The 23,685-nt window shown below is 36.4% G+C and overlaps 1 protein-coding gene across 7 annotated transcripts in view; it reads left to right on the forward strand.

The window, feature by feature from the left end:
* The window catches only part of NETO1 (neuropilin and tolloid like 1), a 110,141-nt gene that overhangs the window by 61,508 nt on the left and 24,948 nt on the right, over positions 1–23,685 (forward strand). For 5 of the 7 annotated variants that reach the window (XM_021099220.1, XM_021099202.1, XM_021099199.1 and 2 more), the window contains exons 5-7: positions 140–181; positions 261–427; positions 11,034–11,262. In XM_021099220.1, coding sequence (XP_020954879.1) covers positions 140–181; positions 261–427; positions 11,034–11,262 — 438 coding nt within the window. The remainder of the gene's footprint in view (positions 1–139; positions 182–260; positions 428–11,033; positions 11,263–23,685) is intronic. The other 2 variants (XM_021099211.1, XM_021099215.1) reach the window with 1 other exon arrangement.

A 23,685-nucleotide genomic window follows, 5' to 3' on the forward strand; every position in this document is an offset into this window, starting at 1 on the left:
TATCTTGCACTCTTTAACCATTTCATTTCTCCTAAGGTATTTTTAATGGCAGATTCCTGAATAATTTACCAGTATCTTACACATCATTTTAAGTAGTAAAGTCCAAATAAGACTAATTGTCTTTTTCTCCATTTTTAAGATCCTGACTTTAAGGACCTTGGAGTTTTGAAACCATTACCAGGTTAGTAAGATAGATATTCAATACTGTTCAGAGGCCTTTGTTTTCTGCTATGATGTATACTCTTGGTTTATTACTCAAGCTCCATTTTTGTATGTTTGTTTGGCATTTTGTTATTTAGTGTGTGAGTTTGAGATGGGCGGTCCTGAAGGCATTGTGGAGTCTATACAAATTATGAAGGAAGGCAAAGCTTCTGCTAGTGAGGCCGTTGATTGCAAGTGGTACATCCGCGCTCCTCCACGATCCAAGGTCAGTCTTAAGGTGAAATGCAGATGTGATGGTCCACTTGAAAAGTGTCTCAGGCATGCATTGCTTTGAACCAACTGGACATGCTTCATACATTTCAGAGTGCAATCATAAGCTACCCTCTTATTTTTGGTTTTGAAAAGCAGCTTGTCTTCCTCTGTTGAGTGTAACTTTGAAGGTCATAAATAATATGGAGAGGGTGCTGCAGAAATCCTTGAATAACCTGGATAAGAGACTCTAAGGTAAATCTACCTGTCTGAAAAATGGATTGAAATGTCATATGTAAGCTATGGTTCTATGCATAATTAACTTATGTTCTTATTCCCAGTGTCTGCAGATGACTTGCTTTTTAACCTAAAATCATATCTATGGAAGAAAAATTCCAGGGATCACAAAGTCATGAATCTGGTATATAAAATAAACCTGTGATAGGGAGCTGAGGGACAGTGGTGATCAGGACCATGCAAAGTGAACAGTAGGTGCTTAACTGTCTAGTTTTAGTTTTTGTTTTTTTAAAAACAAACTCCTTTTTTTAAGCTTACCTTTTAAGTTTATTTATTTCTCCTTTTTGGGGGGAGGCCATTTCCATGGCATGGAGAAGTTCCTGGGCCAGGGTTCAGACTTGAGCCACAGCAGTGACAGAGGTGAATCCTTAACCACTAGGCCACCAGGTAACTCCTATTAAACTCCCTTTGGTGGTAGTCACCAGAGAATGTCAGTCCAGCATTACCAAGTCCTCCATTTCTTGTGTAACATGCTGCAAATCTAGATGTTATACCGTTACCTTGATTTTTCACTGTAGACAATCAATTTAAAAAATTGGAAACGTTATTAAACTAAATTTACTGTGGGACAGATTTAGACCACTATTTAGGAAACACTTGTTTAGAACAACTATTTTTACCCTTTTATGGATGTATCTTAAGAAATACTGGGATGAGTAATTTTGCACCAGTAACTCTCACAGGTTTAGAGTGTCAATTATTTGCTTTTTCTCCCTTTATTGTCATTCTTCAGTTATTGAGTATAGTTACAACCAAGTTTTACTGATTGATTAGATTTAGGGTTGCCTATGTATTGAAGTTGAAACATTTGATTGATTGACCTAGTGACTGTAAAATTTCAATCACTGAGCTGAAGAAATAAAAATTTATCCTGTCTGCAGGTTTCCAATTTAACTCTTAGACAAATATATATCAAAATAATCCACACACTGACACAAGATCCTTGAGGGCTTATAGGGTTTACTAGAGTGGGGAAAAGATCATACGCCTGGTGAGGTAAATCAAAGGTTCAAATAGCATGCAGGGTATCCACTGAATCTTAATGAGAAACAGTGCTGTTAGGCAGAAAAGGTGAGAAGGGTTCTCCAGGTAGAGTGAATAGCATCTGTAAGGTCATGGGATCATAAGACAGTATGGTCTTTCAGGAATTAAACTAATTACAGGTGACCAAATGGAAGCAGAAGCATGGAGATGAGTGGTGAGTCATTAAGCAGAAGGGTCTGTTAGTCCCCATAGATCTTGGATTCATCCCAAATGCCTTAGGATACATGAAAGAGTGTGAAACAGGAAATTGATGTGATCAGATCTGCATTTTGAAAAGAGATTTTCCCTGTCTGGAAACGACAGAGATGTTAACACCACAAGCTAGATACAAAAAAATTTGAAGGCTGTATATTCAAGGTGAGGGAAAAATAAGACTCATCTCTGAGGTAGTTGGTATTTCAGGAAATATTTTTGTTTTCCTTCACTTAATTTTCCATGAATATGTCTCTGGGGTTCACATCTATTTGGGAAGCGTGGTGTATTTTCTCCAAAATTCTGGTTTTAAAGATTCAGACCATGGTCTGGTTTCCAGCTTTGCCATTTCAGGTCTCTTTGCACCTGGAAAAATCTTTTAAAAAATTAACTGCATTATGAAGAAAGACACAGTGATTCCTCCTTTAAAAAAAAAAAAATCCAAGGCTACTGGTGACATAAAACTCAAACTACTACAAAGATTATGTAAGAACTACAGTTTTATTGTGCTCTCAAGTAATCCGTGGGTTCACATGTGCTATTCATTTTCCTTAATCTCTGTGAGTGAGAGATGCTTTAGATTTTTTTTTTTCAACATTTGAGCTCCGCCTCATGGTCATAACGAGCATCTTTGTCACCACAGTGTTAAAGAGAGTGTTTCTATGGAAGTGTAAATACACACCGTTTCCTTCCAGCTGGTAGATAAGCTGCCTTTTGTACAACCCCAGAACAACAATAGCCAGTGTACCTGCCTGCTACAGAATCTGGCATTCTGTGACCCAAAGGGGCAGCTGCCTGCAGAGCTAAACAAAGATGGCTCTATTGTGACAGACTTTCTCTGTTAAATTAAAGGTTAGGGGATAGGAAGTGGCTTTGAATAACTGTTGAGAAAAGCAAGAACCGGAGATGATGGCTTATGTGGGCTTTCTCTTTATATGGAGTTCCCAGCAGCTTATGTGGATAGACTATCAAAGCACAAGTTCAACTTTAAATGGTTCATGTGAATATTTGAATGATTACTGGTCATCGAAACATATTACATGAGGAAAGTACTAAATAGCTTACCATGGTTCTATTAAAACTTACAAGTATATATTGCTTCTCAGCTTTTAACAAATAGAAAATACAGTAGCTGATATCTTCTTTGAGAATCATAATACAGATGATTGCCTTTAATGAAATGTGATTAATGCAGATTGCTTAGAACTTGGAATAACAGAGCCAGAAAGTAAGTTGGAAAATCCTCATTAAATAGATGAATTAACTGAGTCAGGATAGTGAAGTTGTTGATGGCTAAACAATGGGATGTTGAAATATGACTCTGTAGGTGACCCTATTTTTCATACAAATTCTGGAGCAAGGACGGTGGAAGGGAATTATGGTGTCTAGTTCTGGATCTGGTGCAGAAAAGAACCACTAGAGAAGAATGTTGGATGAGCCCATCATGGTAACAACATTAATTCCATGAAAGTTGGAGCTAATTTCTCTCCAGGTACCCAGGGCCAAGAAAAATCTCTGTCATTCAGCTAAAACTGATGGAAAAGATTAACTGATGAATGTCTAAAGAAATGGACATGGTGGCAATCTTCAAACAGTTGAAGAACTGTCATAATAGAGGAATAAGAGGATGAGGCTTAATTTGCATGTTTTTTAAAGTATTACAATTTACTTGAATGCTTGAATCTGGAGAAATATTCAATATAAAGAAGGTTTCTTTTTTTTTTTATTTTAATAATGGAGGTCTAATGAGAGTCCATGGGAAGAGTCCAAGTAAAGTTTGGCAGAGATTTTTATATAATAATTAAAAAGTCAATTAATTTTTGGTATAGATAATATTAAACTCCTCTCTAGACCAAAACTTAATGACTCTATAATAAGTGGCTGTCTAAATAATTGATTAGTAGCAGGGCTGAAGAAAGTTCTCCATTCCTAGTCCTTTGTGATGTCACAAAATCACACTAACTTGAAGACATTGTCAAATTTTTTAGCACCGGAGAAGAGTTAAGTCAAAAGACTTATGAAAGTGTGTAAATGAAGGCATTCTCATTATGGGTCAGTGGTAATGAACCTGAACTAATACCCATGAGGATGTATGTTCAATCCTTGGCCTTGCTCAGTGGGTTAAGGATCCAGTATTGCCATGAACTGTTGTGTAGGCTGCAGACGCAGCTCAGATCCTGCATTGCTGTGGCTGTGGCATATGCTGGCAGCTGTAGCTCCGATTCAACCCCTAGCCTAGGAACTTCCCTATGCCACAAGTGGAGTCCTAAAAAGCAAAAGAAAAGAAAAGAAAAAATATAAGATAATTAATTTAATAATTAAGGTCTGGGGAGAATAAAACTCCAGGCTTTAGTAACCATATATCAGGGGTTCCCATCGTGTCCCAGTGGTTAATGAACCCGACTCGTAACCATAAGGTTTCTGGTTCTATCCCTGGCCTCACCAGTGGGTTAAGGATCTGGCACTGCTGTGAGTTGCGGTGTAGGTCCCAGGTGTGGCTTGGATCCCTCATTGCTATGGCTGTGGTGTAAGCCGGCAGCTACGGCTCCAATTTGACCCCTAGCCTGGGAACCTCCATATGCTACGGTTGCGGCCCTAAAAAGACAAAAGAAAAAAAAAAGTAATCATACATCATTCAAAACTTCAACTTCTTTTTAAAAATGTTGCTTCAAAATGTTTTGAATAAAATTAGGATTAAAAACTTGACAAGGTAATAAATTAATATTTTATAGTGAAGTTGTGTTGCAGGTAGTGACATGATGAACTTAATTTTTGTGGGCAGCATCTTAAAGATGATTCCCAAGATTTCCAGCCCAGTCCTTGGGACCATGAATATGAGAAAATATCACACACCTGATTACCTTGAATTACTCGACAAAAGAGATTTTGCTGATGCATTGAAATTATCAATAAGTTGATTCTGAGTTAATTAAAAGAGAGTTTACACAAGTGAGCCTGATTTAATCAAAGAATCCTTTAAAAGCAAAGTTTTCTCTGGCTGTGGACAAAAGGGGAAGTCAGAGAGACAGAGGCAACTATGAACATTTTTTAGGAGCTGCCAACAATTCCTGGTAAAAAGTCATGAAGAAAACAGGAACCTTGGTCCAGAACTGCAGGGACCTGAGGTTTCAGCCCCATGTGTCCTTAGCAAAGAACACAGCCCAGCCCACCAATACTTCTAACTTACAGTTAGACTTGGAGATAGCAGGATAGGCATATTATTTAAAGAAGGTCAATGTTTGCTAATTTGTCATGGGAGCAAGGAGAAAATAAATGCAATAGGCGAAGAGTAGCAACCTCAACCATAGTTGAGGACAATGATCAGTTTGGGGGTTCTAAAGATTGAGTCTGCCCTTATTGTCTCCAAAAAGGAAAATGAAAATTGGGTAAACCAAATGAAAAATTTAACTGATTAGATAACTAACTACAGTGAAAATATTATGGTTCAACTTCATTTTTAAAATGAAATTTCAGTTGTGTAGCATCAGATTTTGGAAGGTTACTCAGCTGGACTTTACATATTTTGATCCTTGTCTGTGCATGTTAGAAAATCATATTAATATTGTTGTATCAAGATTTGTTGTGTGGGGTGTGTCTTTTTCTCAACATTTTGGAAAATAGTAGGATGTTCTGGTTTTCTCCTTCAAGTAAAGTGCATGATGGAACAGCCTACCTAAAATAAGAAGGCTTGGTAAATCCAACCACAAATAAAGCAGCAACCACAGAAGTCCTGGACTATACACTTTTTAGAATGTGCTTTATCCATCAAAGAGTAAAATAATAATATTGAAATATTATTGAAATAATATTGAATAATATTGAAACTGCAGTCAGTTTTCTTAGACTGTGTCATATTTAATTTGTATTTATTGTAAAGAAAACTATTCTGATAAATCTTAAATAATTGCCCCCAACAATGTTTGTTTTCTGCACACTATTGTGACAGGAGGAGGGGGATCAGGTTGAATGGTTGGTATTAAATGTTTTCTAAGTATATTAATTTAATAAATTGTTTGCTAAATTTACCTGCTTTAAGTATACGAAAGGGATTCTGCTCTCCATACAGTGTGATTTGGAGACAGATATTACCAGAAATTGTTTATATGTTCTGAAGCTTCCCACATCCTATTCAATACATCATTTTGTCAGCTCAAACTCCTTGTGATTGATTAGAAAGAGGAATGCCTCAAAATGATTCACTGAGAGGAGATTGTAATCTGACTATTTTACTGGAGTTATATATGATTCCGTTTATCATTTTTTTCTTCAGTAGAGAGACTAAAAAGCTTTCTATAGTTTTTTTACCTTAAGTAAAAACATTGTCACATAGCATTCTTCCCCTCGGTGATATTATGGCATGGCTTTAAGCTGACAAGATATCACGTAAATCATAATGTGGGGAGGGCTTTATATGATATATTCTATAGCTAGTGTGGGAAAACTTGATCTCTTTTCAGGTAATGGCATTTGGCTTCTGCAGTAACAGCTCTGCACCCACTTAAGCTAATACTCACTAGAATATTTTGTTTCTTTTTTTTAACTAAAAAAGATTTTAAAATGATTGAATATTTCAGAAGTGAACATATAAAATCCAGTGACTGTAATTGTTCACTTCCTCTATGAATAGTATTCTGTCTAATAAGAATGGCCTTTGAATATAGAAGGTTCTCAGACTTCAGCTTTAAGAATGCAAATCATTCACCTCTCGTGGAAAATACAAAGTTGTGAAATGAGACGACTTGGCCAGCTATGCAAACTGCCTTCCTAACTCTTGCAATATTCTTGCATAAAAAAATCTTATTTTAAAAGAAAATTTAAGACAGCCATTTATTTCAGAGGGCTGTATTTATTTTCTGTGAATCTCATTTATATCTCCATTGTCAACATGTTTCTTAGTCTCTTTAGAAAAATAGACATGGTTTTGCTTTGCTTGCTTATTTGTCAATTTTTTTGTAGTTTGTTTCTGTTTAAGACAATCAGTTTCTTTCAGGAATATCAGTCTTTGAAAAATTTCAGAAAATTTTAGATGGGGCTGCAGAGTGTGATACTAAGGAGACAAGTGTTAGGCAGATCTGAGTTCAAACCCATCTGTTACCTAAGGGCCCATGTCACTATGAGAAAGTTATTTGGTTTTCTAAACCTTGGTGTTCGTTTGTTTTTTCATTTTCAAATAGTTATAATAAAAAGTTTGTATCACCATTGAGAGATTTGAGTGAAGTAACACATTAGCAAGATTAAGTTCTTGCCAGTACAAATAATAAATCAGCATTTTAAATTGTGCTTCTTCATGCAATGTAAGAAAGAAACCTGAAATAATTGTTCACAGATATCTAGCTACCCAAAAACATCACACAATCAAAAATCTTTCTTTCTTGAATTAGTCAGATGATTATTATTCTTTCTGTGGGCATTATGTTTGTTTTTGACTACTTTGTAAGAACATTGGAAGGAAGGGTTTTCAGCCACCCTACTCCATATTTTCTCTTATTGGTAACTGTGTATGTTTACAATTGTAATTGCAATTGAGAGGTAATAAGCTACGTTGGAGTCATTATATCATTTTCAAAAAATAAATATATATTTGATTTTTGGTGCGTTTGACACATATTTTACCTTCTGAAAAAACCTAGATTTTATAGGTATTTATGTATTGTGTATTTTTATAGTTTTCAGTTTGTTTTACTTTTAGTCAGGATGGGGCCACTGAAGAGATTGTTAAAATAAGAGTTTGGGATTTTAATCCTATTTAAGGCTCTCACATTGATTTGCTTGTTTTCCTTGAGCAAGCTATTTTATGTCCTTTGCTCCAGTTTCCTGATACAGATCATCTTAATGACAGATCCATTTCCTTTTTACAAATCCATATGAAAATCTGAAAAATAAACTAGTTAATAGAAACTGGAAAGATTTACCATTTTCAGATATGTCTTCCTAGGGTGGACGTTATTGGAATTTCCTAGATAATTTATAGGAATGCAGTACTTGGTTGGAAAGGGTAGATCCAAGAACGGCTACATGAGTAACATTTGAATTTTTTTTTTTTTTTTTTTTTTGTCTTTTTGCCATTTCTTGGGCCGCTCCCTCGGCATATGGAAGTTCCCAGGCTAGGGGTCTAATCCGAGCCGTAGCCGCCAGCCTACACCAGAGCCACAGCAACATGGGATCCAAGCTGCGTCTGCAACCTACACCACAGCTCACGGCAACGCTGGATCCTTAACCCACTGAGCAAGGCCAGGAACCGAACCCTCAACCTCATGGTTCCTGGTCAGACTCGTTAACCACTGCGCCACGACGGGAACTCCACATTTGAATTTTTGATAGAATAAAATAAAGCAATAACCTGGGAATGAAGTCCAAGCAGGCTTTCCCAGGCGGTATGTTTTCTAAGGCTGTGGTAATGGTTGCTACCTTAAAGTCAGCATCAAAGTATTTGGGAATTTTGAGATAGCTTCCAACTGAAATGTTAGAGATTGCCTATACATGAAAACCTTCTCATCATACAAAGCATAATAAAACTCAGTGCTTTCCACTGTTTCTCAGTTCTGTCTGTTTCCCCCTATTTTCCTGTTTTTGTTCTTCCTTCTGAGAGTTCTATGAGGATTTCCTGACTTGAGATTCACATTTTATTTTCAGTCGATTCCTTATAAGTGTATAACATACTACTTATATGCTTTTATGCCATAGTTTTGAGTTATATTATAAACACCTTGTTTTGAGTATTACTGCATATTGTTTCCCACTGATGATAATAAAATGTAAATTATTCCATATAATTATCATTATTTATAGCACTCAAAGTCTGCTGTATAGGTGCCTGATAATTATGTGATGGATGCTGAAAAAAATGAGGTCAATAAAGAAAACAGAATTTCCAATCAGTTGGTCATTAAAGGTACATCCATTCAAATTTTTTGGAGTGCTTAACATATGTCACACATGTTTAATGCTTAGAATAAAATAAGTACAACACTGCTCCAACTTTTCAGGAACACAGAGTTTAGCAAAAGATACATATAACCTGTAAATAGAGCTTAAAATATGCTCAAAATAATGTTTTAGCACGAAAGGAGAATAATGCCACTGCGGTTGGGGAGTGGGAGCAGTGAACATTTTTTAAAAATTATTATTACGTAAGTTACAGATGTTTAGCATTATAATTCAATACCTGTACACTCTACAAAGTGTCTACCAAAAGTCTAGTTACCAGCTGAGAGTTGACCCTTTCACTCATTTTGCCCACCCTCAACTCCCTTTCCTTCTATAATCACTAATCTGTTTTTCTGTATCTGAGAGTTTTATTTTATTCATTTTTTTTTTTTTTTAGAATCCACATATGAGTGAAATCTTAGAATTTCACCTGACTTATTTCACATGGAATAATATCTTTAAGGTCCATCCATATTGTTGCCAAAGGCTAGATTTCATTCTTTTTTATAGCTGAGTAGTAGGGCAGTCCCATCAATAGCATATGGAAGTTCCCTTTTCTCGCCACATCCTTCCAACATTTGTTTTTTCTTGACTTTTTAATCATAGCCATTCTAGTTGATGCGAGATGTCATCTCATGGTGGTTTTAATTTTCATTTCCCTAATAATTAGAGGTGTTTCATATGTCTGTTGGCCAGAAAGTAGAAAATGTCTATTTAGACCCTCTGCTCATTTTTTAATGAAGTTGGTTTTTCTTTTTGTTGTTGTTGTTAATTTGTATGAGTTCTGTATATATTTTGGATATTAATCCCTTATTGAGTTTATTATCTGCAGTATCTTCTTTCATTCAGTAGTTTGCCTTTTTGTTTTTCGTTTTTTGCTTTTTAGGGCTGTACCCATGGCATATGGAGTTTCCCAGGCTAGGGGCCTAACCAGAGCTACAGCTGCCAGCCTACGCCAGAGCCACAGCAATGCCTGATCCAAGCTGCATCTGCGACCTACACCACAGCTCATGGCAACGCCAGATCCTTAACCCACTGAGCCAGGCCAGGGATCAAACCCGCAACCTCATGGTTCCTAGTTGGATTCATTTCCGCTGTGCCATGACGGGAACTCCCCTTTTTGTTTTGGTGATGTTTTTTTTTTTTTTTTTCACTGTGCAGAAGCTTTGTAGTTTGATGTAGTTGCATTTATTTATTTTTTCTTTTCTCCTGCCTTTGGAGTCACAGCCAGGAAAACATCACATAGACCAGTGTTAATGAGGTCACCACTTATGGTGTCTTCTCAGAATTTTATGGTTTCAGTTGTTACATTCAACTCTTTAATCCACCTAGTTAATTTTTGTTTATGTTTTAAGATAGTGGTTTAGTTTCATTCTTTTGCATGTGACTGTCCAGCTTTCCCAACAGTATTTATTGAAGACACTGTTCTTTCTCCATAGTGTGTCAGTTGCTTCTTTGATATAAATTAATTATTTATATAAGTGTGGGTTTATTTCTAGACTCTCAATTCTGTTGTATTGTTCTGTGTGTCTGTTTTTGTGTCTGTAGTATACTGTTTTGATTAGTACAGTTTTGTAGTATAATTTGAAATCAGGAGGTGTGATACCTCTTGCTTTGTTCTTCTTTCTCAAGATTGCTTTGGCTTGTAGGAGTCTTTTGTATGTGTATACAAATTTTAGAGTTATTTGTCCTAGTTCTAGTAAATATACTCTACCTCAAAAATGAAGCAGTATAGTTATGTGAAATAATTAAAACAGATTATTTATTTCCACACATTTTTGGAAGTAAATGAATGGCAAAGGAATGTGTCAGGAATATTTAAAACACATTTGTTCTGATTAAAATAAAACTGTAAGTATGAAAACTTGTAATTGATTCCAGATAAGTTAGAGGAAATAAGGAGTGTTTGGGTAAAAATGCTCAGCTGTGGGAAATGGTGCATTTACCTTAAGAAAGGATAATAACATTCCAAAAAATTCTTAACCACAAATTGATCTGAGTCGTACATCTTTACTTTCTACCATCCACAGGGGGAAAATAATAAGGTTGATTACAATCAAGACTGTCTTGTGAGACTGAGAAAGAGAAGGAAGTCCTGGTGCTTTCTGAACTACTTCCATATCTTCATTCTGGGAAATTAGTGTGTCTTTGTTGTTTTACAGATCTACTTGCGGTTTTTGGACTATGAGATGCAGAATTCAAATGAATGCAAAAGGAATTTCGTGGCCGTGTATGATGGTAGCAGCTCTGTGGAGGATCTGAAGGCCAAATTCTGTAGCACCGTGGCCAATGACGTCATGCTCCGCACGGGCCTGGGGGTCATCCGCATGTGGGCAGATGAGGGCAGTCGGAACAGCCGATTTCAGATGCTCTTCACATCCTTTCAAGAACGTAAGAATCCCTGCACCTCACTGTTTGTCCTTCAAATGTGTCATGTGATGCAAATCTCATAAACTGTTAATGGTGTTTTCTTCATGCAGTTTGAGCACAGCAGGGTGAGCCTTAATAAGTTGTTAAAATCGCTGCGATTCTATTTCCTTCACTTTGATCCAGTGACAGGAGGGTTACAGATTACATTTTGATTACTTATTTCAGCATATGCATCATAGCTTTGCTTAAGACAGTTCACACTGTTCAACTGGGAAATGATGAATTTTGTCTGTCTTTGGCTTATCGCTTACGAGGCTATAGCACTGATGAAGGTTGAGTTCAATCTTAAAAACCTGCATAGAAATATTTGGCAGTTCTCTTTAGTAAGCTTCTCTTGCAGTCCTGCTGATTTTGAATAGGTCTGTGACTACAGAGTTCCAATTAAAAAGCAGGCAAAGAGGGAGAATTGCTTGGGAAAAAAGTACATAGAAAAGGTTTCTGAAAATATTTTAAATGGTGTCATGGATGATACTCAGAGTTATGGGCAAAGCACAGCAACTTTGGAAAATCATGTTCTAACAAATAATGAGTCATGTTAATAGACATATATTTGGAATGTTCCTCAGAAACTGAATGATTCATATTTAATACATTTATACAAATGAAAAATAACCCTAAGAAATTCAGCTTTATAAGGACTGAATACCTTGTCATTTGAAACTATGCTTTTTTTTAAATAGAAAAGACAGCATCTTTTTGAAATGTCAGGGATTTGTCAGTGATAGGCATAGCAGCCACTCTTTTTTCAATTTGTAAATGTTAAATGTGTTAGACGATTATTTTATATGGTGAATAAATTGTTCTCTAATTATCCAGTTAGAGAATTCTAGGGCACCAGAAGTATTGAATGTTACTCTGTCTTTCTAAATCTTGATACCATCCCAGGGAATGTTAAATCTCCCAGCACTATTGCAAATTTAAACAGCCTGTTGCTATCTATGTCTTCATTTCAATAGTTGATCAAAATGTTAGAGGAGGTAGTGCATCTTCATTTCAGCAAGGTACAGACCAAAAAACAACAAAAAAAAACCTTGTCGTTTTCTTGCTTAGGATTCAAGAGATTCAAGAAAGCACATTTGGTGTTTTTGCCAATGATTGTTCAACCACATCCAATCCACTGCACCTTTGGTGAGGGTCAGAGTGTACCTTAGTAAATATTTTTATCAGTTTTGGATAATCATGGATTGAGAACTTCTTTCTAATTTAACAGGTATGGGAAGGGTAATTAATTTTTGAAATGATGTAAATCAAGTTTTTATTATTATTATTATTATTATTATTATTATTTCTTTTTTGCTTTTTTTTAGGGCCGCACCTGCAGCATATGGAAGTTCCCAGGCTAGGAGTCAAATCGGAGCTACAGCTGCTGGCCTACACCACAGTCACAGCAATGCAAGATTCAAGCTGCATCTGCAACCTACACCACAGCTCATGGCAACGCTGGATCCTTTAACCCACTGAACAAGGCCAGGGATCGAACCCGCAACCTCATGGTTACTATCAGATTCATTTCCGCTATACCCCAATGGGAACTCCATTTTTTTTTTTTTTTGCTAAGTTTAAAAAAAATGTATCAGGAAATATGTAATTTTTTATCACAGCTACACCATAAAAGTAAGGATAACTTACAATATACATTCTTACATTTCATATATCAAATAAAGAACAATAATATAAAGGAACCCTGACTCTTAGGGTTTTGTAAGATTTTTATTACACTCAAACTCACTATTAGCCAATACTTTTCTAATAATCAACAAAAAACGTCTTACGCAGTATTAGCTTATACTAAGGAAAATACAAAAAAGCAGCTCAAAGAAGATTTTCCCCCCCCCCCCGCCCCGCCCCTGGGAAGCTGCACTGGTCAAAATGCAAATCACATAATCACATAGTCTGTTCTTTGTTGGGTGTTATTAACGAGGAGCAGAGTAGTCAATTAGGAGAGGTTGACCAGGATGCAGAAGCATCTAGAATCATGAGAAAAGGCCAAAGGAGAAATATGTTTATCTTAGAGATTTCTTTGTTCCAAATGTGATAACTACCTTACACTTAGGTGGGTTATATGGATTAAGGCCTGAGAGGTAAGATTAATGTTTGTTTAATTAATGATAGGAAATCATTTGAGTGTAATTCAGGAAAAAAAAAATGCCCAGCTAATAGCAGCTGCAATGTTACAAAATCGAATGGATTCCCACAGAGGATATTCCACAGATGATATGGGAGAAATCGATTCTTATCTGGCAAGAATGGGGCAGGGAAAGTGCCTAAGTTGAGTCCGGGTAAATGAGACGAGGCTAAGGTCTGAGGTCCCTTTCAACTTGAAGATTAAAATCTGTGAATCTTTAAAATTGTGCTTATGTAAGAAATGGTGAATTATGTCATCCTGTATATATATCATTAGAACTATTTCAGTTTCAGATAAAAGAGTTTTCTTGCTGTAATTAAATGATCTCCGGAAGTCATCCAAGTGGGTGGACATTCAGTGACTAATCCAGAAGAAACTGTGTATTTTTCCTAAGAAAGCACCCAACCCTTTATGTTCCTACATGGTGGTTGGATGGTCACTTTCATTTGAATGAGTATTATAATAGCAATTTCTGTGACTATCTCATTAATTCACAGTGAGCTTTGATTGAAACAAATCCATCCTCTGTGTCATGTTGCCTGTGTAGTTTTGTTATGGTATTTTGTTTTTTCTTCATTGACTAAAACTGCAGGATTCTACTATTCTATGCCTAGGATCAAAGTCAGCATGTGATGAAACATGTGGGTGTAGACTAAATATTTGCTTTGAAATCAGGTATTCCAGATAAGGGATGAAAAATTTCAAAACAACATGAAGTGGACTTTAATCAATTCTTTTATTCAAAAATGAATAATTCTAGGAGTTCCCGTCATGGCTCAGTGGTTAACAACTAGGAAAAACTAGGAACCATGAGGGGCGGGTTTGATCCCTGGCCTTGCTCAGTGGGTTAAGGATCTGGCGTTGCCGTGAGCTGTGGTGTAGGTTGCAGACGCAGCTCGGATCCCATGTTTCTGTGGCTCTGGTGTAGGCTGGTGGCTACAGCTCTGATTCGACCCATAGGCTGGGAACCTCCATATGCCGCAGGAGCAACCCAAGAAATGGCAAAAAGACCAAAACAAAAAAAACAAACAAAAAAAGACAATGATTCTAATCTTTATTCCACACACACACACACACACACACACACACACACACACACAGAATAAATATTAGAGATGATATTTTTCTTGGTTCCTTCATTTATTAGATGGTATCCCCAGTACAGTGTTGAGAAGTTCTCAGGATGTAGTCAGCAATATTCTAACATCTGTCAAAATTTCTTATTTTAGGGCCATAGGATATTTTAGGGGTTAGATAAGATCTTAGAAGCCATCTATTTCAGTCCCAACCATTTTATGAATTCAAGCAGAAAAAGAAATGACCCAAGGAAGTTAACTGACTTTCACTGAATACCCTCAATGCCATGAGTCATGATATATTAACAGCACTGAGGCAAGAATGTAAGGCCTGGATCCTAATATCAGAAAGTCTCCTGTGGGTAACTCTGTCACATTTATAGAATCAACAAGGCTCCCATTTTCTAAAGATGATGATAGTGATGATGGTGGTGGCAGTAATGATGATGATTCTGGTGATAAAACTAAGTAGTATCTTTGCACCACTCATGTAGCTTATAGATGTCAGCATAGTTTTACTTGCTTTACAAACCGAATTTTTATTTTTTTGTCATATCTATTGCATCTTAATGTTTACATTTTATGCTTACTTTCTATACTCATATGTCATACAGTATCCCACTTTCATGTGACTATAATACTAGACCAAAGTAGAATCATAACAAGGGGCCTCTGCTCTGGGACATACTAATCCAGGGACTAATGCATGTAAATAGGGATATATTTTCAAATCATTTTGTTTTGACATTTGTATCTGAATAAGTTACAGAAAAGGGAAAGAACGGGTGTATGAGAGAGGTATGGAAATTCTTACAATGAGTCATTGGACTCTGAGGTTTCACATGCACATTAGTAACATTTTGTAAAATCTGGATTAAACACTAATATTTGCAACAACGGCAGAAAAATATTCTCTAATATAGTGGGGAGAATATAAGATCACTGAATGGAGAAATATTTACCTTCAACTGGGGCTTGAGAAATAATGTCTTCCCTAAATTGTGCCCATAAATATCATACTCCTGCCTCTACTGTCTTGCTAACCCTTCACCTCAGCCTTTTCTCAGCTCTACCTGAGACTGTTACCCTGATAAATGGTATCACACTGCTGCTGGCCATTGCCAAAAAAGGTATACCTCAGAGAAACAGCATCCAGAATTTATCCTAAAGAGCAACTTTGAAGTCTAGCAACTAGAGAAAAAACAATCAATATTATCACCAAAGAGGCACAGTCTTACTTTCAGTAGATTATTGTCTTTTTAATGCTTAGAATGGCATTTTGTACTCAGATTACTCAAAGTGCTCAGTCCACTCTTAAATGATGTATCTGTAATTCCTGCTGTGGTTCAGTGGGTTAAGAACCTGACTAGTATCCAGGAGGATGTGGATTCGATCCCTGGCCTCACTCAGTGGGATAAGGATCCAGCAAAGGCTATGAGCTGTCTCATAGGCCACAGATGTGGCTCAGATCCAGCTGCAGGTCGATGTTGTGGCTGTGGCATAAGCCTGCAGCTGCAACTCTCATTCGACCCCTAGCCTAGGAACTTCCATATGCCACAGGTGAGGCCCAAAAAAGAAAGAAAGAAACAGAGAAAGAAAAAAAAAAAAAAAGACACCATGTACCCAATAGAGATGAACACATAGATAGCACAAAAAATACCTTAATCTTAAGCATTAATTTTTGATACCATTCTCTAAGAAAAATCACATTTAAACCATAAATATATTCTGAAGTAAAGAGAAAAATTTATCAACCATTGTAACTAATTTGTTTTCTTGTGTCAAAAATTAAGAAATATCAAGGAAAATTGGGTTAGAAACACACTTGGAGATAAAGAAGAATGAGTCCAAATTGAGATAAAGAGAGAAGACATTGAGTAATTCTTATATTGATATAGGAAGCATGCTATATTTTATCTTAGTGACTCAATTTAAAATTGCATCTAAGAGTAGGGTTTTACATATTTGCATCACTTTTTATAAAGTCACTGGTCTTGGCGTTCTCTTGTGGTGCTGGGTTAAGGATCCAGTGTGGTGACTACACTGGCTTGTGTTGTCACTGCTGTGGTACAGATTAGATTCCTGACTTGGGAACGTCCACGTGCCATGGGCGTGGCCAAAAAAATTTGTTTTGCTCTGAAGAATCATCCAAAGTTTTTAAAATTGATTATAGTTGGTGTAATTTCAGTTTTGAGTGTACTTATATACAAAAATGCATAATCAATTATGATAGAACTGTGTATTAAATATTGGAAATACATTATGGAGACATAGTGAAATGCACCTGTTCACAATGAGTGACATGCCAGATTTTCTGAGCCAGACTTTTCCTGTGTTCCCTGAATATGCAGTAACTAGACTGAATGAATACTCGGAGTGATATCTCATGGTGACTTTTGAAGTTCCACTTTCAGTTGCTCTTCTGCTCTTATTTAGAGCACAGTAAAATCTCAGTCACTTAATGCTTGATTTCTGGGCAGCATGTATCTGTTAAAAACAGACATACAAGTAAAAAGGATGAAAAGCAAACTGTTCACTTTAAGGATGTGGGGATATTGTTTACAATAATTTGCCTAGATGAGATGATGTGTTTAGTTTCAAATCAATTTGTGACAAAATACAATCCCATCTAAACTATAGATTTACTTACAGTAAAGAAACATACATACAGTAACATGTAATTTCAAAGAGGAGTTGAAGGATTCTGTAAAAGGCAGAATTCTGAGATGACAAAAAATTCTCACCTCTTTGTGTTGTTTCAAGATATTGCTAACCTCCTCCCTTGAGATGGGCAGAACCTGTGAGTAGCTTGGGATATCATTTTGTAATTAAAATTATATCCTATGGAAAAAGTTACTGTGCAGGTGTAAATAAGGTCCTGTGTCAATTGATTTTGAGTTCATCAAAAGGGAGATTATTTGGGGTGGACCTGACCTAATCAGGTGAGCTCTCTAAAATAAGGTGAAGCATGAATCAGAAAGACTGCTATCCTGGGAGAAGAAGGCAAACAGGTATGATGTGAACCGCCCACCTCTTAGAGGGTGAATGCTGGCAGCTTAGAGCATCCCTGGCTGTTAACTAGCAAGTAAATGGGGACCCTAGTCATATAACTGAATTCTGCCAACAACATGCATCAGCTGAGAAGAGAACCCTCAGGAGTGAGTGAAAACTGCAAGCCCTGGCCAAACCTTGACTTCACCTTGTAAGATCCTAGCAGAGGATCCAGCACCTGGGCTTCTGAAATTATGTGATAAAAATTGGGTTTTATTTCAAGATATCAAAATTGTGGTGATTGTTTGTTTCACAGTAATAGAAAACTCTGGCGAGTTTCGGTACTGCAAGTGAGATGCTGCTATAACACACATGTGGAAAGCAGGTTTGGGATCAAGTAGGGGTCATAAGTTGGATGAAATTTGAAGATAATGATTTTAAAAAGTATAAACTGCTTTAGACAGATGGTTGGACTATGCCTGGACTTGGAGGGCTGCCAGTGGGGCTCAGATAGAAGTGAGGATATTTATTAGGAACCGAAGGAAGGGAGATCCTTATTGTAGTGGAAGAAAGCATGGTGAAATTAAGTGAAATTGTGTCCTTCAGAGAAGTTGGAGGGCAGACTCCTAAGTGACAAACTTTGGCTCTAGAGTGAAGTAAGTGACTGAGAAAAGCAGTAGGGGTATAGCCTGGTTTCACTTGATCCTTATGGTAACATGAGAAAAGGGAGAAATAAATCTAAGGAAGAATTATTAACAAAAATGAGTTCCCTTTGTGGCTTAATGGGTTAAGGACCCAGTGTTGTCTCTGTGAAGATGTGGGTTCAATCCCTGGCCTCGTTCATTGGGTTACGGATCCAGTGTTGCCATAGCTTCATCATAGGTTACAGGTGCAGCTTGGATCCCATGTTGCCATGGCTGTGGTGTAGGCTGCAGCTTCAGCTCTGATTTGAACCCTGGCCCAGGAACTTCCATACACCACAGGTGTGGCCATAAAAAGGAAAAAAAAAAAGGAATAGGACTGGATGGTTTTGAAAGCTCCCACTTCTCCAGGTAGCAAAGATGTTAAAAGTTAGAAATAAGGCTTAACATGTGGCAGAGAGAAAAGGCTGAATGTGATCATATAACCCTGGCCCAACCATCAGAAACATCAAACGATCACAGCAAGTAGTAACTGAAAGTCCCCTGAAAGAAGAGATTAAATGTGGGCCTCACAGATTCTCTAAGTCAATCTGGAGAACCTCCAGAAAGGCAAGTGCAATGACCCTCAGCCATCTCAGCAGCAGCCAAGGAGACAGAAAGGGTTCCCTCCAACAGATTTATGGGTGTGGTTTTGTCTAAGAGAACAAAACCCACAGTGAATTTCCAGCAAGACCCACAAGACTCTTGAGAAAATGATTTCAGTAGAAACACTGTCAGCTTGGACTAAAAGGGACAAAGAGAATCAAATGTAAAAGTGTTATCAGAACCTAAAATTCTAGTGGCATGAGGCAATCTTATGCTAATATTCAGCTGAATTTCATGAGAAAAGAAGGACGACTCAGGGAGCAGAACCAGGAGCCTGGAGGGAAAAGTCTCCAGTTACGGAAGATTAGTCATAGAACTGGAAACAATCAGGAAGAATCCAGCATTTACCTGCTGGATTTCAAGACAATTTTGGATAAGTGACTCTTGTTTCCTATCCATTCCTTTTTTTTTTTTTTTTTTTAAATCAGAATCTCTATAACTGTTATTTGATGGTTGTCCAACCATTGTGCATGGGAAGTGTTGGGGGTGACAGCTTGTTTCTTTGGCTTCACGGGTCCACACATGAGAGGAACTGTACCTCAGGAACTGAAGCCCAGAACCCTTCAAGGACTTTCCCCAGGAACCTCCTCTGCCCAACATTTAGATGATTTAGATGGCAAAGTTTCAGACTTTGAGATGGTGAAATTCAGATGAGCTTTTGGACTCTGAATTAATGCTATAATAGGATGATACTTGGGAAAGTATAAAAGTATGATTTTATTCTGTGCTCTCTATTCTGTTCCATTGATCCACATGTTGGTTTTTGTGCCAGTACCATACTATTTTGATTACTGTAGCTTTTTAGTATAGTCTGAAGTCAGGCAGTGTGAAACCTCCAGCTCTGTACTTCTTTCTCAAGATTGCTTTTGTGGTTCTATACGAATTTTGAAATTGTTTGTTCTATTTCTGTGAAAAATGCCATGGGTATTTTTGACAGAGATTGTATTGAATCTGTATTGCTTTTCTTGTCTCAAATATGGTTTGGCCTGCTATCTGCCTCTTGTACTCAATTTGCATTCTGTCCTAGACAGTGCACATCCCCAGTTTTGTAATGCACAAATAAAATTACCATATCACTTCAATAAGCTAAGTGGATCCTAAAGGGAAAAAAATGAACATGGATTGTAATTTGATTATTATTATGAAAGTGCACAGAGTTCAGTAACACTCTGAGAAAATACACCCAAAAATGTTGATAATGGTCAGCTTACAACAATAGTATTTAGTTTTTCCTCTAGAAAAAGTTGGGCCAAACACATTTACAAGTTTGGGGTAAATACTAAGATCAAAAGGTGTTATATTCTCTTTGTGTTTCAGCAAGGAAAGAAATTTGAATGTCCCAGAGGAAGCAATGTGACCAGTTACAACATAGAGTGTAAACTGACATTTTACTGATACAGATTTCCATGTCTCATCATTATGAGTTGGTATATTTTAAAAAGTTTAAGACCACTTTATTAGTATAGGAATTATTTACTTATGTGTGTCATACAGTAGCATAAATACCAGATGGCATAGATTTAACTATCAGCAATGCACAAAACATGATGGGGAAATTGCTGAATATGTGTCAGATTTTGGCACATGTCTTTAAAGTTGACATAAAAACACACTATGGATAAGGAAAAATATCACTGTATACACATATACAAAATTTCAGGTACATTATTATTTAAATGTAAACTTAATTTAAATATTTAAATTTAAGATCTATTACTCATATAAAACCATAATTAAAACAAAAAGGGAAAAGCTGAACTAGAGGACAATTGGCAACATAAAGGATAGGCAGTTGGTCAAACATTCTTAACCCATAAAGAATACAGATTGTATGGTATGTAATCTATAAAAATACTAAATCACTATGCTGTACATGTAAAGCTAATACAATATTGTAAGTCAACTATACTTCAATAAAAATAATAAATAAACAAAAAAGAATACAGATTGTATAAGACAATAAGAAAATGTTATACTCATGTACAAAAGATTAAATGAAAATTAATTCGCTTAATGGGGAAGTAAAGTGAAAATTAATTCATAAAGAAGCATAAGTGGACTAATGGTATAGGAAACAAATGCTTAATTATTCATATTGGTAAACAAAGAGACTTAAAGTCCAATAGAAATGAGGTATCATTTTCATCTATCAAATTATTTTTTTTAAAAAGGCAATAATGAAGTACCCAGTTAGAGAGATGGGGTGGTGAAATGAAATTGTATGTATGCTGGCAGGAAAGTAAAAACTTTTCCAAAAGGATATTTAGCACTATATATCAACATTCTGAAATAGGTAAAAAACAAAAATAAGGTCTCACCTATTGATCTAAAAAATTAACCTAAGAATAGATACTAGTAATGAGAATGTTTAGAATCATTTGAAAATGAAAATTGCTTAAATGCAGAGTTCCCATCGTGGCTCAATGGTTAACAAATCCAGCTAGGAACCATGAGGTTGCAGGTTTGATCCCTGGCCTCGCTCAGTGGGTTAAGGATCCAGCATTGCCCTGAGCTATACTGTAGGTCGCAGATGTGGCCTGGATCCTGTGTTGCTGTGGCTCTGGCATAGGCCGGTGGCTACAGCTCCAATTAGACCCCTAGCCTGGGAACCTCCATATGCTGTGGGTGTGGCCCTGGAAAGAGACCAAAAAAAAAAAAAAACCCACAAAATTGCTTAAATGGCTTGGTTAAATGGTTCTTGAAACATGCATAAAATTCTTTTAATTGTTAAGATGATGTGTTAGATTGATCGTGACAATGAAATATGTTAAAGGAAATAAAATTCTAAAAATAAGTAAAAAACATAAAGCATATACATTACAAATATATTCTTATAAATACAGTGATAATTATTTATTATATATGTAATACATATGTATAGAAGGAAATATAATTATTTTTAGGTAATATATTAATTATTATTATAATGTCATTAATATAAAAATAATTGATTATTTTATACAGTGAATAGTTATTGTTTCAGTAACATTGTTTAAAAAGCAATAAATATAATTTGATATGACTTTCTTTTTTTTTTTTTTGTCTTTTGTCTTTTTTTTGTTGTTGTTGTTTTGTTGTTGTTGTTGTTGCTATTTCTTGGGCCGCTCCCTCGGCATATGGAGGTTCCCAGGCTAGGGGTTGAATCGGAGCTGTAGCCACAGGCCTACGCCAAAGCCACAGCAACTCAGGATCCGAGCCGCGTCTGCAACCTACACCACAGCTCACGGCAACGCCAGATTGTTAACCCACTGAGCAAGGGCAGGGACCGAACCCGCAACCTCATGGTTCCTAGTCGGATTCGTTAACCACTGTGCCACGACGGGAACTCCTGATATGACTTTCTAATAAGGGGATCGATTAAATCTAGGAAAACAATATATACATTATTTTCTTTTAAAAATGAAACATAGTTTAGAATATTGTGTTAGTTTCAGGTGTACGGCAAAGTGATTGGTTATATATGTATTTTTTCAGATTATTTTCCACTATAGGTTGTTATTACAAGATACTGAATTATGCATTTTTTCTTTATTGAGAAAATTAAGACTTATTTACAATTTCAGAAAATAATAATTGATCGTTAGAGGTTTGTTTGGGGGTCGGGTGACGATCATAACAGCAGTTGAGGATAGCACATTGCTACCTAATAAACTTGTTCTCTTTCTCACGTCAGAGATCTCACTCTTCACTTTTCCCGTTTCTGATCTCTCCTTCTCCCCACTTTGGTGTTGTGCAGCCACAGCTACGTCTGTGGGAGGTGGTGGGGTGAGGCTCTGATTACCCTGAGAAATCATCTACAAGGTTTATTGATTTCCTGTTGCTGCTGTAACAGATTACTGCTAATTTAGTGATTAAATCAACACAAATGTTTGAAATAGGTTTTGCTGGGCTGAAACCATGGTATCCACAAGGTCACTCTCTAGGAAGCTCCAAGAAAGAATACATTCCCTCACCTGTCCCAGTTTCTGTATTCCTTCTATCCTTCTCCCAGAGCCAGCAAGTTAACATCTCATCGCTTTCTACCACGTTGTTAAATCACATTCTGTCCCTTCGAACTCTTCACTTCCTCTTGGGAGAACTCCTGTGATTACACTGGCCCCACCTGGATTATCCAGACTAATCTCCCCATCTTGAAACTCCTAACTTTATCACAAAAGCCCTTTGCCGTAAAAAGTAACATTCACAAGTAATTTAGCTGACTTGGAGATCAAAGATTCACAGAGCCAAATGGGAATGGTCTATGTAAACATATGCCCCCCTCACACCCTACTACTGAAGAAACATTCTTCTATAGGAAGAAATTATTTCAAAATTAAATATTTTATTACTATAGAAAAATGTGAAAAAAGGAATGTATCATGTAGATACACATATATAATTTGGGGCAAGTATGTATGTGTTTGGGAATTTTAAGATTAATGTTGCTATTTTAGAGAAAAAGTCACACATCTATCATTTGAAAAAAAAATTTGTTGTTTAAAAAAATATGAAATAGGATGAGAAAATGTGAAAAAGCATGAATTTTCCAGAAAATGAGGAAACCATTACAGGGCAGCTGTAAGTTTTAAAGATTTGTGTCTGGAACGGAGTAAATTGTCAATAGATGGCGTCTATTCTATTAATAGGATAACTGTATACTGAAACTTTAGAGTCAGTAGTTTCTTACCTTCAAATATAATAAGGCTTTTGAGCAAAGGACAATGATGTAAAATTGTGTAATCTGCCAGGAATTCACCTTCTTCCCTTCCTTTCTTTTTAAATGTTTAGTTTAGTTGAGTCCTATTGTACCATAAAAAATATTATCAGAAACATCTTGATATTTGAACTTAATTCTTGATGGACATTTATTACTGGATATTAAATGCCTTGGTCATTTAACACAAATCATTGAAGAAAATGTATGTAT

This window comes from Sus scrofa, chromosome 1, assembly GCF_000003025.6.
Source record: "Sus scrofa isolate TJ Tabasco breed Duroc chromosome 1, Sscrofa11.1, whole genome shotgun sequence".
NCBI classification, from domain to species: Eukaryota; Metazoa; Chordata; class Mammalia; order Artiodactyla; family Suidae; genus Sus; species Sus scrofa.